Raw genomic sequence first — 16,395 nt, forward strand, 5'->3', positions numbered from 1 at the left:
GGCGTGGAGGACATTTTGGCGCGTCTCCCTCTCTCTCCGGACTGCGATCGCGCCGGCTGCGATTTTTCGAAGCGCGGCTGGCGAGAAGAGAGGCGGCTGCTGCTGTCGAGCGAAGGCTGCGCGTCCCATGCGCGAGCGTGCAGCACCAGCGTGCAACGGCGTGGCCCGCCTTGGTAGACCAGGCTCTCTCTGTTTGAGAAGTACGCGCGTATTTCGCGGGCCGAGCGTTGCCGAACTGGGCCGAGGACGGCCGAGGCGGGCGGCAGCCCGAGAGCGGCCCAACACTGCGCGGCTCTGTGTGCGCGCGCGTACGTGTGCATGTCGGAGGACGGCGTATACGTCGGTGTTAATAGTGTACGCGCGAGAGAGTCGGTGCGCCTCTCGGCCGTGGGCACAAATCGCGAGTAAAATGGAAGCGGAATTTCGCTGCGAGGTTGAGGTCGGCCGTTGAGAACAGTGAACATGGGAAGGTCCAAGTTTCCCGGTAAGCCGCCGAAGACGGCCACCAGGAAACGGATCAAGGTGCTCGGCCAGCCCGAGGTAGCGCAGAACGATCCGGTAACCGTCGCCGAGAACATCTACTACGGACTTTCCCTGTTCAACGAAACATTCGGTGACAACGAGAAGGTGAGGGGGAAAAAAATCCGTCGTCGTTGTTACGGTCGGCGCGCGCGGGGTTGCCGTCGACGTCTCGCGGTCGCCGCTGTTGCCGACAACAGCGAGGCCGATCGAGAGAGCCGAGAGAAAGAGAGAGAGAGAGAGAGCGAGCGAGCGAGCGAGCGATCGACGGCGTCGCGTCATCGCTTGCGAGACGACGCAACGTCCCGCTGCGGCTGTCCGCTCTCCCGCGTGTCGCCGAGGACGCATACGGCGACCCGACGAGAGAGCTCGACAGCCCGGGAGAGCCGCGGGTTAACCTAACGCGGAACCGCGGAATGGCAGGTGCACGACTCGCGCGCGCCCGCGACGATGCTCAGCCCCCTCGACGGGAGCCTCGCTTTATTTCCGTATGTCGCCGTTTAGGCGGCGGCATCTCGACTCGTGCTTGCTCTGAGTGTGTCCGCACTCTCTGCTTACCTCGCCACCGGACACTGTCGAGGCACGCTCACTGTGAATTCCTGCTCTGCACGGTAGTCCTCTGTGGGGCGATGGGAGGAGCAGGAGCTCGCAGAGAGATTCAGCGTGAATTCAGGAACCACTTGTTTGTTTACCTCTTGCCACAGCGGTGGTCACAGTATGACAGGTGAAAGCGTGCGAATAGCGAGCGAATAGTATATATTAATTGTCGAGCAATCTGCCACCTCTGATGACTAACGAGAATACTTTTTCTTCTTTCCTTTCCCTCTCCCCTACTCCCCCCAGGAACATCCACCGTTCCATGGATTTAGCACTAAGGAAGCGAATCTTTCTGCGTCCTATATAAGAACACAGCAACACAATGCGGAGGAGAGCGGCAACAAATCACCCTCGGTCACAGTCGAGAATCCTGCACCACAGTCGACGAAGAAGGACACCACTGACAACGCTAGAAATTCACCATCAGACCCTGAGAACGGCACGGAGAAGCTTAAAGATGGAAATTCCAAACCGGTGGAAGACACCGGGGATCCAGCCGCAGCCATAGACGACGAGGCGTCTCCGAAAAATCAGAAGACCAAGAGCCGTAGGAACTGCAAGAATATCAAATTCTCCAATTACATGAAAAGCCCGGTGCTAAAGTCGGTGAACAACATCTTGGATCAGCATCAACGTACCAGGCAGTTGCGCAACAGTACTGCGAAGCGGCTGCTGCAAAGGGCGAAGTCAGGCGGGAGTAACACGCGTAACCTGGTGGTACAGACCGGCGAGAAGGCTAGTACGGTGAGGAAATTTGTTTTACCGGTTCGCAGCGTCCATTCGTCGCGGGTCATAAAGCCGAACAAGAGATTCATCGAGGAATTGGAGGAGGTGTCCGGCACGGAGCACAGCGAAAACGAGATCAGTGTGCACGTGAAGAAGGCGAAGTTAAATTCGGAGAAGCACTGCAACCAGGAATCAAAATTGAAGGGGGACGAGGGCGGCAGGTGTACAAAAATGAGAGACAAGGAGACGCGGAGCAAGCCGAAGAAAGTGTTACAAAGTGTTGTGGATTCTGGCGTTGAGGTTGCGACTCAGCCGACGACGAGAGGCACGGATAAATCGACGGGTTCTGTACAAAACGCACAAATATCAAAAGTCGCTCATAGAGAAGTGAAGAAATCTCATACCGTATCGTGTAAGAATAAAGTATCAAACGAGAACGCATCCGACAACAATTCCGGCGGCAACGAGTGCCCGCCGAATCCGAGCAGAGCGGCGCAAAATGCGAAATCAACAGTGCCCAGAAATCAGAAGCAGATTTCTATTCCTACTAAAGTTCTTCCCGAATCCAATGTTCCAAACTTCGAGTCTTCCAGGGTTCAGACGAGATCAGGAACCCAAAGTGAGGTGGCGGCCGATGCGAGCAATCAAGCGAGCTCCGAGAGTGGTGCAGGATTGACGGAAGGTGCCGGCTGTGCGAGAACCGACGTTCAGCCTGATAACGACAAGACTGCGGTTAGTACATTGGAGAGTTTCGAGGCGCGGGAGAGCAATCTGTCCGAAAGCGAGAGCGAGCACAGCAATCACACGGAAGATGAGCAGTCTGAATTCAGCGGGATGAAACTGAACGGCGGGAAGGTTATTCTGAGGAAAGCGAGATTAAAGTTGGATAACAAGTGCTTAACCGGAACGGAAGGACCATTTTCAACGACGAGCACTAGCAATACCATGGGAGGAAATACTAATTTAGGTAATATATCCCTCTCTCTCTCACACGCACACACACACCCATATTTCTTACTTTATTTATATTCTGCCGAATGTTTCCCGTCTGTTAATGAATCTTTCAACGTTGCAGGATTAACGGGAACTATAAAATGCGGCGTTTGCGGCGCGGTGCGATTTTATCGGTTCGTGAAACAGGCGCGCAAATTCGGCATTCACAGTTGCGAGTCCTGTCGGAAGTTCATAAGCAAGATGATCAAGCGTCAGGCTTGCGCAAAATCCTCGAACAAGGTCCTTCCCGTTCTCCAGTGTCACAAGGGCGACGGTCTGTGCTTGGTGCCGCCTGTAGTGAGGAGTCAGCAGTGGAACCTCATGCGATGCGTTTACAAGGCCAGGTGTCCGGCCTGCTGGTTGAAGATGTGCTTGAAATGTTACAACATTCCATCCGCCCTGAGAACAGGCTTGAACGCGTTGTTACCGCCGATAATGAGAGATCCCTTGAGTATATCCCTGCCGCTCGGCCAGGACGAGGACGGTCAGGGCCAGAAGTTGGGCTCCAAGCTGAGCTGGCCCGCGGAAGACAGCTCCGAGAGGAATCTCTTCAAGTCCGCCACGAGTTGGAGGAACTTCGAGATGGGACAGAAGACGAGTTATCAGGGTACCGGAGGCTTTCTCTACACAAAGATAGATAAGTGTAAGACAATGTTGATCGCACGTCGTCGCTTTCCGACACCAACTCGCTCCTTCGTAGCGACTGATCGCGCGGATTCCCGCCTAACTCGACCTTCTGTTGCAGTCGACACCTCGCTGAGCATATCGCCGAACAAGAAGCGGAGGAAAAACAATAGGATTAAAGTGAGGAAGAAAATTAAAAATCCCGTGCTCGCCTCGTCGGGAACCGGGAACCAGTGTCCGCCGCCTCTTCGGCAGAGGCTCGAGCTGAAGGGGCCGAGGGTCAAGCACGTTTGCCGAAGCGCCAGTGTCGCTCTCGGCCAACCTATCGCGACTTTCCCCGCCGCGGATACGAAGGAAGACAACGAACATGGCAAGAACATTCCAAAGACGGCGAAGGAAACCGAAAAACCGGAGAAGAGGGACGAGGTCGCGAAGGAGAAGGAAGCGCCGAAGAATGTCGAAGATAGTAGTCTAAATCTCAACGTTAACACGATTCAGCAGTCTCATCCCAGGAGAAGCAAGCCGCAACAGAGTGTATCAACGTCGCACTTTCCAGTGGTAAGATATCTCTCAAAGCCATTTTATTTTATCTTAGCATTCGGTACCTTAGTACAGGAGTACCTTGAGGTGGTAGTAGCGCCGAGTGAGTGTTTTCAGTGGCGCGACTCGAGAAGCGACTCAGAAATTTCATATTTAGTTTGTCGAGCAAAATCAAGCCCCTGTACGTTTATTTTACTGCCTAAGTAATAAATGTTAATTTCAAACGAAAATTGAAGCAGACAATGTGCACACAACATTACAAGATATTATTTTTGTATTTTCCTTATTAATGTGCTACTTTCACGCGTTAGTTGATCTAATAGAAGCGCACAATAGAAGGAGGCGATAAATATTTAAATATATGTGCATATATTTGCATATGTATTTCGAGTATCAACTTTACACCACTGCATTTTCGTAACAAAATGGCCAATAATTCTAAAATTTCCGTACAACGTTTAATATTAGTCCTTAATATCACACTCACAATTTTTTTATTAAAACTGTAAATGTGGTTTAGAAGAAATTAAAAGATAGGAATTGAAAATAGGACGTTATAATTACAAGAAGCACGCATGAAAAACGGCAACTCGAGTTATGCAAATATCTCGGCTTCCGAATGACCAATCATTTTCTAATTGCGTCGCAATAATTAGGTCGTACTTTATATATAGCGCAAGTTTCAACGAATTTAAAAAAAAAAAAAATAGGAAAAAAATTCACTTTGTGCTACCACCTTGTGACGAAAGAGAGAAAATAGCACATCGTGCGCATAATAATGTAATCATCTGATCGCAGATATCCAAGGCAGTTACGGACACCCTGTACACAGTCTCCATAGACTTCTGGGAGCAATACGATCCCTCGGAGGTCGGAGCGAAGGGTTTCGCTCTTATCGGTTCTGAGCTGTTTCACATACCTGCCATTTGTTATCTGTGCGGAAGCGCCGGCAAAGAGCCGGTAAGTAACGCACACACATCCACACCGATACATCAGTCATTTCGGTCATGTGCGTAAGTGATACGCGAATAAATAATACATAAACATCGCCGCACCACATCGTCAACATAACGATCGTTCTTTGCAGTTGATCCACTGTCAGTGCTGTTGCGAGCCATACCACGCCTTCTGTTTGGAACCCAGTGAATGGAACGCTTGCGCCCAGCCAAACTGGTGTTGTCCCCGGTGTACGATATGTCAATCCTGCCATCTAAGATCCGGCCCGAAATTGTCCTGCATTCGTTGTCGTCAGTCGTTTCACCATTCGTGTTTGTCAAAGTCCGGCGTCAGTTCGCGACTTTACAGTCCCGATCGGCCGTATGTCTGTCAGAGCTGCATTAAGTGTAAGAGCTGCGGTAGCGAAGGCGTCAACGTCCACGTGGGCAATTTACCCCTGTGCTCCATGTGCTTTAAGTTAAGGCAGCAAGGGAACTATTGTCCTTTGTGTCAGAGGTGTTACAACGAAAACGATTTCGACACGAAGGTGAGTACACGCGTGCTTCTCTCTCGTTCCAAAGGCTATTCTTTAACATCAGTCGCGAGCGGACGCAACTCTTGTTGCGACAGTCAATCAGAAGCCGTTCACGATTGGCCGTCGCAACGAGATCGACTGACGTAGAACGACCGTAGAGGCTCCTCTTTCTCCGTATGATCGCGCGCATCTCTTCCAGATGATGGAGTGCAGCGAGTGCTCCTGCTGGGTGCACGCCCGTTGCGAGGGCCTCTCGGACGAGCGCTACCAGGTGCTGAGCTACCTGCCGGACTCGATCGAGTTCACGTGCAGCCAGTGCTCCTCCAACTCGAATTCTTCCATATGGAGGAACGCGATCGAGGCGGAGCTGAAGGCGGGCTTCATCAGCGTGATCAAGGCCCTGAGTAAGAACCGCAGGGTGTGCACGGCTCTCAAGTGGAGCCCCCGGAAGGAGTGTCTCTGCAGACCGCTCTTGAGCGTGAGGAAGCTCGAGTTTCCCGAGGACAAGGCCGGCGAGACGAGGGAGAACGAAGATCCGGAAGAGTCGAACGGCGAGAGCAAGTCCGCGGAGAACGGCGGCGAGGCGGCCGCCGGCTGCAAGGACGCCGCGAGCAAAACCGAGCCGGAGGAACAGTCGACGGAGGGGCCCGCTCGGAAGGGTCTGCGCCGGCTGCGGCAGAAGTTCCATCTGCGGGAGTGCTCGGTCAGGGTGAAGAACTGCATACCGAAGGACGCGCAGGACGCGGCTCAGGAGAGGAGGGAGAACTGGACGAGCCAGGAGTCGGCGACGGGCGACGCCACCGAGTGTCACTGTTCCGAGCAGCAGATCATCGCGAGGCCGTCGCCCACGCTGATGTCCGTGAAACGCCGGGTGAACGGCAACGAGTACAAGTCGCTCTCGCAATTCCACTGTGACATGGAGCACGTGATCAGCCGGAGCGGCGCGAAGGGTCTGACCGAGACCTACCACGACATCCTGCAGGAGGTCTTCCCCTGGTTCAGCCCGAAGAGCTTCAAGAGCAGCGACGAGGAGGAGTGCGAGGCGTCACCGTCCGTGAGGAACACGAGCAAGGACGCGGCGCTGACGACCAAGTTCGACGACCCCATCCTGGAGGCGTGGAAGGAGGAGCTGATGAAGGCGCCGAAGGCGATCGCGGCGAAAACGGCGAATCTCTACAGCATCCACGCGGAGGACAGCAGGTCGTGCTGCCTGTGCAAGGGTTTGGGCGACGGCCAGGAGACGAAGGAGGGCAGGCTGCTGTACTGCGGGCAGAACGAGTGGGTGCACGCGAACTGCGCGCTCTGGTCGAACGAGGTGTTCGAGGAGATCGACGGCTCGCTGCAGAACGTCCACAGCGCGATCTCGCGCGGCCGTCTGATCCGGTGCACCGAGTGCGGGAAGAAGGGCGCGAGCGTCGGCTGCTGCGCGAAGAACTGCAGCAACACCTTCCACTACCCGTGCGCGAGGAACGTCGGACTCGACTTCAACGACGACAAGACCGTGTTCTGCGCCGCCCACGCGAATCACTGCGGCCACAAGCCGCTGCAGAGCGAGAACGAGTTCAGCCTGAAGCGATCGGTCTACGTCGAGCTCGACCGCAAGAAGAAGAAGCAGGCCGAGCCGAACAAGGTGAAGGTGATGATAGGCTCCCTGACGATTGACTGCCTGGGCACCGTCGTGCCCGAGTTCTCCGACACGGCGGAGAGGATCGTACCGTGCGACTACAAGTGCTCCAGGCTCTACTGGTCGACGGTGAATCCCTACAAGATCGTGCGGTATTGCATAAGGACGTACGTGCAGGTGCACATGCCGGACGTCCCGTCCGACATGGAGAATAACGTCACCATCGATCACACGAAGGAGCTGGAGAAGGTGGAGGCGCCGGCGGACGCGCAGAAGGCCTTCGAGTACCTGGCGGTGAAGCAGACCCTGGACACGCTGATCGACATCGTGTGCAACAAGGAGGTGGACGAGAACCTGGCGGAGCAGAACAACACGGACATCCTGCCGCCGGAGCTGAAGGAGGCGATATTCGAGGACCTGCCGCACGATCTGCTCGACGGGATCTCCATGCAGGACATCTTCCCCAAGATGTCGTACGAGGATTTCCTGGCGATGGACCTGAAGAACGACGGCACCTTCACCGCGGACCTCTTCAAGGACGACATGCTGCCGACGGAGGTCGAGGAGACGGCGATCAAGCCTCCGGACAGCAAGATCTCCAAGGTGGACTCGTCGTCCCTGCTGGAGCTCGGCGCGCACAACGACCTCTGGGTGCGGCTGGAGGCGAAGAGCGCGGTGCACGATCTCATGGACGACCTGTTCAACTCGAAGAGCCAGAAACGCGGCGGCCGTGAGCTGAAGCGCTCCAAGTCCGAGGTGATGTCGAACAATCCGCTGATCGTCGGCGGCCACCAGCGGCACCATCAGCGCTCCTGCAGCCTCACCTGGAGCTGCAAGCTGGACAACAGCTACGGCGCCGGCATCAAGAGGCGGAAGCTGCCGCGGAACCCGTCGGGCACGGTCAAGCCGAACGAGGCCGGCCTGATCGTCCTGGACGCGCAGAACGACCGGGCGTCCATGTTCCACGAGCTGAGGATCCCGGAGAGCATAATGGTAACGGTCGGCCGGGGCAACACCTCCAACATCCTCACCGACTCGATGCGCGAGTTCAAGTACTGCATCGAGGACAATCGGCGCATCTTGCCGGCGCGGGACGACGCGAAGGAGCACAAGCGGCTGTTCTGGCATCCGAGGCAGCAGCAGCCGCCGCGGATCCTGCAGGTGGACGGCCCGGCGGACGCCAGCGAGTGCAGCTCGCCGGAGTACAACGCCGAGGAGAAGAGCGGCCGCGAGTCGATCATCCCGCAGTTGGACGGCATCGACGACGAGCACTCGTCCTCCGACACGAACGAGCCGGCGACCTTCCTGCAGCCGAAGCGCATCTTCAGCTTCGTCAAGTCGCCGAGGGCGAAGAGCGGCAGCCTGGTGGGCGCCGCCGCGAGGTGCTGCTGCAAGACGGCCGCCGGGCCGCCGCCCCCCTTCAAGGAGAAGAGCGTCTTCAAGCAGATCCCGCAGCTGGACGGCGCGGACGACATCTCGAGCGACGACGAGTGCCAGCACGCGGCGGCGACGTTCGAGCAGCAGCAGCGCCACATCGACCGGCCGGTCACCTGCAAGAGGTGCTGCTGCACGTACCGCACGCAGGACAGTTACAACCGGCACCTGGCGAGCTGCGACATCATGATCACCAGCGACAGCGACTCCGAGACGATGGACAACAAGCTCGCCTCCTCGCCGGACTCGAGGTTCTCGCCCAGCAACGGCTCGGTCTCGCCGCAGTTCATCACCCTCTCGCCGTCCGAGGGCCACACCCTGTCGACCGACTACACGGACATCCAGGCGACCTCGCCGATCGAGGCGTCCGTGCCGTCCCCCCATCCGAGCATCCAGATCGAGCCGATCGCCCAGGCGATCATCACCCCGCAGATCCACGCCCACGCGACCCACGTCGAGACCGTTCACCAGACGGTGTTAGCGTCGAACGAGGTGATCGTGCAGACGCAGTACACGCGCAGGACCACCACTCTGCCGAACCCGGTGTTACCGCAGGAGAGCACGGTGCGGATCACGGAGATCACGGACGGCGACACCCCGCGCGCCAACGCGGTCGTGAACACGCCGATGAGTTCGCCGGACAGCACCGTCCCGACGCCGGAGATGTCGCCCACCACCTTCTCGTCGACCGGCGTGCAGACCGCCCACGACTCCTCCTTCGCGTCGCCCTCCCAGGTCAACCGCGGCTCCAAGTCGTCGAAGGCCGGTGGCGGGCCGCGGCTGGCGAAGCCTCGCGCGAAAACCGTCAAGTCGCAGCTCGCGAAGAACGTCGGCCCGCCGTCGCACGCGAGGTACCACCAGCCGGTGCAGAGCGGCGGCGCCCCCGTGATCCAGCTGGCGCAGCAGACGCAGCAGAGGCCGACCGTGATCCTCCAGCAGGTCGCCTCGCCCGGCATCGTGTCGGCGTACGTGGAGACGCTTCAGCAGCAGTCCGGGCAGAACCTGCAGTACATCACGACGATCGGCGGGCAGCACGAGTCCGGCTTCAAGCCGCAGTTCATCGCGACGAACCACCTGGTGCCGGGCGCTTACATACAGACCCCGTCGGACAATCTGCTGGCCCTGCAGAACGGCGGCGGCATCTCGATACTGCCGAGCGTGCAGATCGCCCAGACTCAGCCCACCGCCGTGCTCGGCACCATCATTCAACAGCAGCCGGGCGCGATCCAGTGCGGCGTGATATCGTCCGAACAGCTGCTCCTCAGCTCGGCGCCGACCCTGGAGATGTTCGCCGATCCGACCGGCGGTATGTTCGTCTCGAACCAGCCGATGTACTACGGCCTGGAGACGATCGTCAGCAACACCGTCATGTCCTCCAGCCAGTTCATGGCGGGCGCGGTGCCGCAGGTGTTGGCGAGCAGCTATCAGACGACGACCCAGGTGTTCCAGGCGTCCAAGCTGATGGAGCCGATCGTCGACGTCCAGGCCATGCCGACGGTCACCGCGGTCCAGCCCAGCGTGCAGAACGTGCCGACGGTGCCCGGCGGCTACGTGGTGGTGAATCAACCGTCGGTGGCGGTGGCGGCGCCGACGCCGTTGCCGCCGATGGAACCGGCGGCCGGTCCGCGGCAGATCAACGTGCCGGCGGAGCCCTTCGGTTCCATCGCGTGCAACGTCGTGCCGCCGTCGGCCGCCGCCTGTCAGAGCGTCGTCGCGAAGCCGGTGATCCAAGTGCCGGACGTCTGCTCGTCCGACGTGCGGCTGCCGCCGCCTCACGCGATGCCGGCCGCGATACCCCGGGTGGCGGTGCGCCCGAGCCCGGTCGCCCAGGTGAACCACGGCCCGTGGAAGATCACCGAGCCGTTGTTCGGCGGCGCGGAACAGCCGATCAGCAACAGCGTGCGGCCGTACTTCGACTCGAAGCACGTGTCGGAGAACACCAGCATGATCAAGTCCAGCATCTCCTCGTCGAAGATACCGCCCCTGCCGAATCACTGCATCGCCCAGAGGGCGATGGTGGTCAGCAGCAAACCGCATCACGAGGTGAACAGCGCGCCGGCGAGCTCGAACTGCGCGAGCGCGAACGTCGGCAACCACGTCGGCCATCCGCCGGTGGTCGGCAGTTCCAACGCGCCGAACAAGATCTCGATGCCGACGAGCATGCCCACCAGCCGGCCGATGAACAGGGTGCTACCCATGCAAGCGGTCACCCCGAAGCAAGACCCGTCGAAGGCCGCGTCGAAGGACGACATCGGGATGATCGAGGAGCCGACGAAGCCGGTGATCAAGCCGGCCGAGCCGGAGATCGCCGAGCCGAAGAAGGAGATGATCGTCGAGGAGATCGCGCCGATGAAGAAACCGGCCGAGGGCGCCGCGCTCACCACCGACGGCAGCGACGTCCGGCTCAACACGGCTGAGACGATCGAGAAGGTGAAGGAGAATCTCAAGCTGGAGAACACGTCGTTGAAGATAGTGCTGCAGAAGCAGCTGCAGGACGGCTCGTACAAGATCACGCGCAACATGAAGGCGGTCGCGCAGAGCAAGAAGACGCCGCAGGTCACGTCCATGGAGATACTGCCGGCGAAGCAGCTGCCGCAGATCGCGTCGCTGCAACTGCTGCCGATCAAGACGTTCACCCTCAAGACGAACAAGATCGAGGCGGACAAGCCGAAGGCGAAGGCGCCGCCGGTAGCCGTGAAGAAACCACGGATCCTGGCGAAGTCGATTAGACCGGTGCGAAGCAACCCGCAGAACTGCTCGAGGGGGCCGACGCTGATGTACGAGATCAAGTCTCAGGACGGCTTCACTCACACCGCGTCGTCGATGGCCGAAGTCTGGGAGACGGTGTTCCAGGCGGTGCAGAACGCCCGCAAAGCGCACAACCTGCCGCCGCTGCCGCACAATCCGCTGCTGGAGGGCCTCGGCCTCGAGAACAACGCGACCGTCTATCTGGTCGAGCAGCTGCCGAGCGTGAACCGGTGCACCAAGTACAAACCCAGGTTCCACACGCCGGCGCCGCCGAGACCCGGCGACGTGGAGAACGAGCTGCCGGCGGCCTCCGACAACGGGGCGGCGCGGGCGGAGCCCTTCAAGAGCAGGAAGGTGCACGACATGTTCAGCTGGCTGGCGTCGCGGCACAGGCAGCAGCCCAAGATGATCGCCATATCCGAGGCGGAGTCCAGGTAAAAGCTCGAGTTTCTCTCCATCCACTCTTTTTTTTCTTTTTTCTAACGTGTTTTCCGCCAGTGTACGCGTGACCGTCGAATAATATTGATTGTTCGAGAGTTTCCAGCGATCTTTCGAGCGAAAATTAAAAGTAATTGTTTTTACTCACGAGAGATTTCAATAAAAAGGCTGAGATTAAAGACTGCTTATGTAACGGCGATATGTTTCTAGTGGAGGATGTTACGAGATGACACGTTTTTCTCTTCCAGGCGAGTTGCGAGCACCAATTTGCCCATGGCGATGCGCTTTAGAATACTTAAGGAAACGTCGAAGGAGTCTGTCGGTGTGTACCACTCTCACATACACGGTCGAGGTCTGTTTTGCCTGCGTGACATCGAGGCTGGTGAGATGGTCATTGAATATGCTGGTGAGGTGAGTGGCGAACGATCGTTTGAGGACCGTTCAATATCGCGATGTAGTCGTAATGAAGAATTGCCACATGTCGCGATACTCGTTGCGCACATATCTGTCGTTATTATTACTACTACTACTACTACTACTATTGTGAAATCATTATCTTCAGGTTATTCGATCCTCTCTGACCGACAAGAGAGAAAAGTACTACGACAGCAAGAACATTGGCTGTTACATGTTTAAGATCGACGATCATCTTGTTGTGGACGCCACTATGAAAGGGAATGCAGCGAGATTTATCAATCACTCGTGCGAGGTAATTTCTCATTTTTTATATATATATATATTTTGTATGTGTGGGGGGGGGGGGGGGAGAAAGAGTGAAAATANCAAAGAAAAACTATAATCTTAAATCTAAATATTGAATGAACAATCGTCAATAATGTTAGCATACTTCTGAGAATAAATGCCATTAGTTAAAGACCAAACATACAATTACTGGAAAGGTATACACATTTTTGTCAACACATGTCAAATCAAAGATCTGAACAAATGGTAATGTGGAACAATTAGGTAAATTGAAAGGAAAACCTTTATTATAAAAAACATATCATTTTTGCAAAATGACAAGAAATCAGATAACCTAACGTTTAAGTATGCATATGTGTGAGAGACTATATACAAGATAAATAATCTCTTTGGAAATAAAAAAAATTTTCCTCGGCACTGTAGCAGCTCGACATCTAACCTTCTTTTCTCGCCAGAACTGCTACATTGATTGCGATACGAGACGTCCCATATTGCGACCAACAGCCATTTTTTACGCAATCTAACGAATTTGAACGTAGCACACATATTACCAAATATTTATCTATCATTTCACAATCTCATTATCGAACACATAAGAATATATTTTATACTTAACAATACACATATGAAAAAAAAAATGGTTAAATCTTCAAGAGCTACATTACATTCCTAGTGAGTGTAACTACCGATAATTTCAAGCAGTGGTTTTAGCACAAATACGAGTTCCACCATATTACAATCCTCGTTCCATATTTACACCCTTTCCCCTATTATATTTTCTTCACTTAAAATTAATTAAATATCATAGAGAGTGATAAAGATTCGTCAACAGTCGTGTATTAACGCGCCGTGCTTATGTTACAGCCAAACTGTTACTCGCGAGTGGTGGACATTCTCGGTAAGAAACACATATTGATTTTCGCCCTCCGCCGTATCATTCAGGGGGAGGAATTAACGTACGATTACAAATTCCCGTTCGAGGACATCAAGATCCCGTGTACCTGCGGCTCCCGCAGATGTCGCAAATACCTCAATTGAGACTGCGTATATACAGCTTATCCTAAGCAGCCGATCGACGACACAGAGATAAAATATGTGCTATAATTGCGCGCGCGCTTTTCGAAATAGGATTCGTTTTATTGAACGTTATTCATTTACTCATCATCAAACTATTTTCAGAGATTGCAGCTTTTTATTACTATGAGAAAGAGCATAGATTATACAATTTTAAATATTAGAAGGCCAGAGTGTATAGTACGGCGAAGCACGGCGATTGCGCGACGATGTTACTTTAGAAACAACTACGCTCGTGTAGTTGATTTAATAGGTAAAGAGGAAAGACGAGAGAGAGAAAGAGAAAGAGAGAGAGAAAGAGAGAAAAGAAGAAGAAGAAGAAGAAGGTGAGAAAGAGAGGAAGTGGAAATGGTGGAAGAATAATAGGGAGGAGAGGGGGAAGGTATATGCACACGTATACCTTATAGCAATAAACGATTCGAGCATGTCCCGCTTTCGTATCCCGGCGAGTCGTGCGTGTACTAACGCGCTTTGAGACTTTTGAAAGTGTTATTTTATTCACGCCTGTGCTTTCTCGCACGACTTTTAGACTCTACCTATTATCTACTATTGAGGCTTAAGTGTACAAGTTATCTTACACTTTACACTAAATGCATCGACGGCTCATCGGTTCGTTTGATTTTCATGTGTATCCTAGCGTGACGTCGTCAATGGTTCGTCGAGGGTTCGATCGAATTTGAGAAATTCTTCCCCCTATAGGCGTTAAAACGTTGAAAAAGGAAAAAAAATGTGAAGCCCGATGACTCTGGTGCGACCGAGGCGCGAAAAAGCAACGGGTTTTCGACGATCGTGGCTCGCGAGAGGCCGATTTCGCGCGTCTCTCTCGAGCGTCACGGGATGACAAAAATGACGCAAAGCGCATTGTACAAATGTCGAGCGGGTGAATCTAATGCGCTAATACAATTGTATATTTAAATGATTCGTGTAAATTTTTAAATTTAGTGTACAGTGTATGACTAACTTCGTGACATTTCACGTCTGCTGTGTAGGGCCAGATTTCAAATGTTTTTGTAAAATATGTAATTGTTAGACTAGATATATCGTCATTGATGTAAGTACAGCAACTCGTTTTAACTTAAGTTAGGAATATAGGCATTAAGGAAAGACAGAAAGAGAGGAAAAGAGATAAAGAGAGAAAGAGAAAGAGAGAGAGAGAGAGAGAGAGAGAGAGAGAGGCAAGAGAGAGAGAGAGAGAGAACAGTCTCCTCTATACAGGACATTGTTCGAAGGTGTACCTACTTTGGCAGACATTGATACGGTATTTTGTCTTATTAATTGCACAGTATCCGCGACGTAAGATGATTGTCTTTCTTCCGGAGGGAAAAAGTTTTCGAACAATCGTTCAAAGGTGAACAGCGCCAGTTTGATATTTTCTTCGTATTTTTTTCTGTATATTTTTAGATATCGCACTTATATATAATATATATATATATATATATACTTATATATATATATATATATATACATACATACATATATATATATATATATATATATATATATATATGTGTGTGTGCTTCCACCTTGCCAATATCACGATCATTGACTTTATCAACGTCTGAGTTTTTTTTTAACGTCCGACCGAGTTCAAATGGCGAAATCTGCAAGGCAGATTCGATATTTCGTTTGACTAAGTATTCAGTAGAGCCTGCTAACGTTTCAACGGATATAATTTTCGGATGAGCTTCTATCGCAAAGTCAGTTCATCCTGTCTGACGAGGTTTACGCATTGTTTGAGATAAACGTTTCCGGGGACGTTCTCGGGAAACGTTTGTGATACTTTCCCATAGTGGGAAATATTAGAGATGCTTTTTATAGGAATATATTTTACATTTTTACGAATATACATATACATATATATCACATATTCCGTACCAATATCCTTCTGTGAAGTCCAGTTTTGCCTTACTTTTAATGTACCTACGCTTCTACCCGGTGATAGATTTAGATGTACGTACGCAAATGATATTTTATATTCGGAACTAACACACACACATATACACATACACAACCGTGAGAACGGCGCGCAACACGCGCGCGCCCCTTCGAGACCACTATCGTATCTTAGCGCGATCAATCAATCTCTGCCGAGGTGGTAGTCCCTTAAATTTTGGTGCTCCATGGACACCGTTAAGTGCACTTTTCATGAAAAAATGGCCTAGAGTAAGAGATAGTAGGTTGCAGTGCGCGGAAGTGTTTGATAATAATAAGAAATGCGTTATACGAAGAATATTGAACGCGAATTATTTAAAGAGGTAATATAAAGGAGCGAAGCGATGGCATGTGAAAAAAGCATTATTTGAGCACGCGAGTGAAACGCCAGTCGTGCTGCGATTTTAATCGGCCTGGTTTGGTACAAAGTGCGTCGTATGCTGAGTTGTAAAAAGTTACGAAAATGGGGGGAAAATGGAAACTTGTTCTGGTCACGTGAAATTGCCATTTTTTTTAGATATTTTGAATCTTTTTTTTTTTTAATATTATATAATTACAGATAATTAATAACTATTATTGGAAGATGAATATTGTTAATATAATGATAATTAATTTTAATCTGTACATGAAAAGTAATGCGACTAGTAAGGGTGGTAATTTACTTGAAAATATAATAACGATGTTAGATATTTTATTGATATTTATTGATTACGGACGACGGTATTAGGGTTGACGGATAAAAGAAAAAAAAAAAAGAAGAGAGTGCTAACGTAAACCGAACGATTTAGAACTGGTGCACACACACGGTGGTCACACTGTTGATACAGACACAGAGATTAGGTTACTTCCGTTTTTCCAACGAGTATACGAGGAACACGGTGTGTATCCTCGATTCGATTGCAGCTTCTATAGATCATTACGCCACGAATATAGAGACTATTTTGGGCTTTACGAAGTGTATACTCTGCAAAAC

At 52.6% G+C, this 16,395-nt stretch overlaps 1 protein-coding gene across 1 annotated transcript; it reads left to right on the forward strand.

Annotated features, from left to right (window-relative positions):
• The first annotated feature begins 334 nt into the window (after positions 1–334).
• LOC106752351 lies at positions 335–14,912 on the forward strand. Its single transcript, XM_014633992.1, has 10 exons — positions 335–627; positions 1,363–2,809; positions 2,918–3,478; positions 3,581–4,017; positions 4,798–4,959; positions 5,087–5,482; positions 5,670–11,710; positions 11,963–12,125; positions 12,277–12,423; positions 13,281–14,912. Exons 1-10 carry the CDS (start codon positions 463–465, stop codon positions 13,452–13,454), a joined length of 9,693 nt encoding a protein of 3,230 aa, XP_014489478.1. The 5' UTR covers positions 335–462; the 3' UTR covers positions 13,455–14,912.
• Positions 14,913–16,395: the final 1,483 nt, after the last annotated feature.

The sequence above is a fragment of the Dinoponera quadriceps genome, unplaced genomic scaffold (genome assembly GCF_001313825.1).
Source record: "Dinoponera quadriceps isolate SergipeBrazil2010 unplaced genomic scaffold, ASM131382v1 scaffold248, whole genome shotgun sequence".
In the NCBI taxonomy this organism is placed as follows: Eukaryota; Metazoa; Arthropoda; class Insecta; order Hymenoptera; family Formicidae; genus Dinoponera; species Dinoponera quadriceps.

What these genes read in the sequence shown, in the direction of transcription:
- LOC106752351 (XM_014633992.1), top strand. Translation starts at nt 463, where the DNA reads ATGGGAAGGTCCAAGTTTCCCGGTAAGCCGCCGAAGACGGCCACCAGG. An exon ending in CATTCGGTGACAACGAGAAG is followed by an intron (nt 628 to 1,362) that starts GTGAGGGGGAAA and finishes TACTCCCCCCAG; the next exon opens with GAACATCCACCGTTCCATGG. An exon ending in CTACACAAAGATAGATAAGT is followed by an intron (nt 3,479 to 3,580) that starts GTAAGACAATGT and finishes CTTCTGTTGCAG; the next exon opens with TCGACACCTCGCTGAGCATA.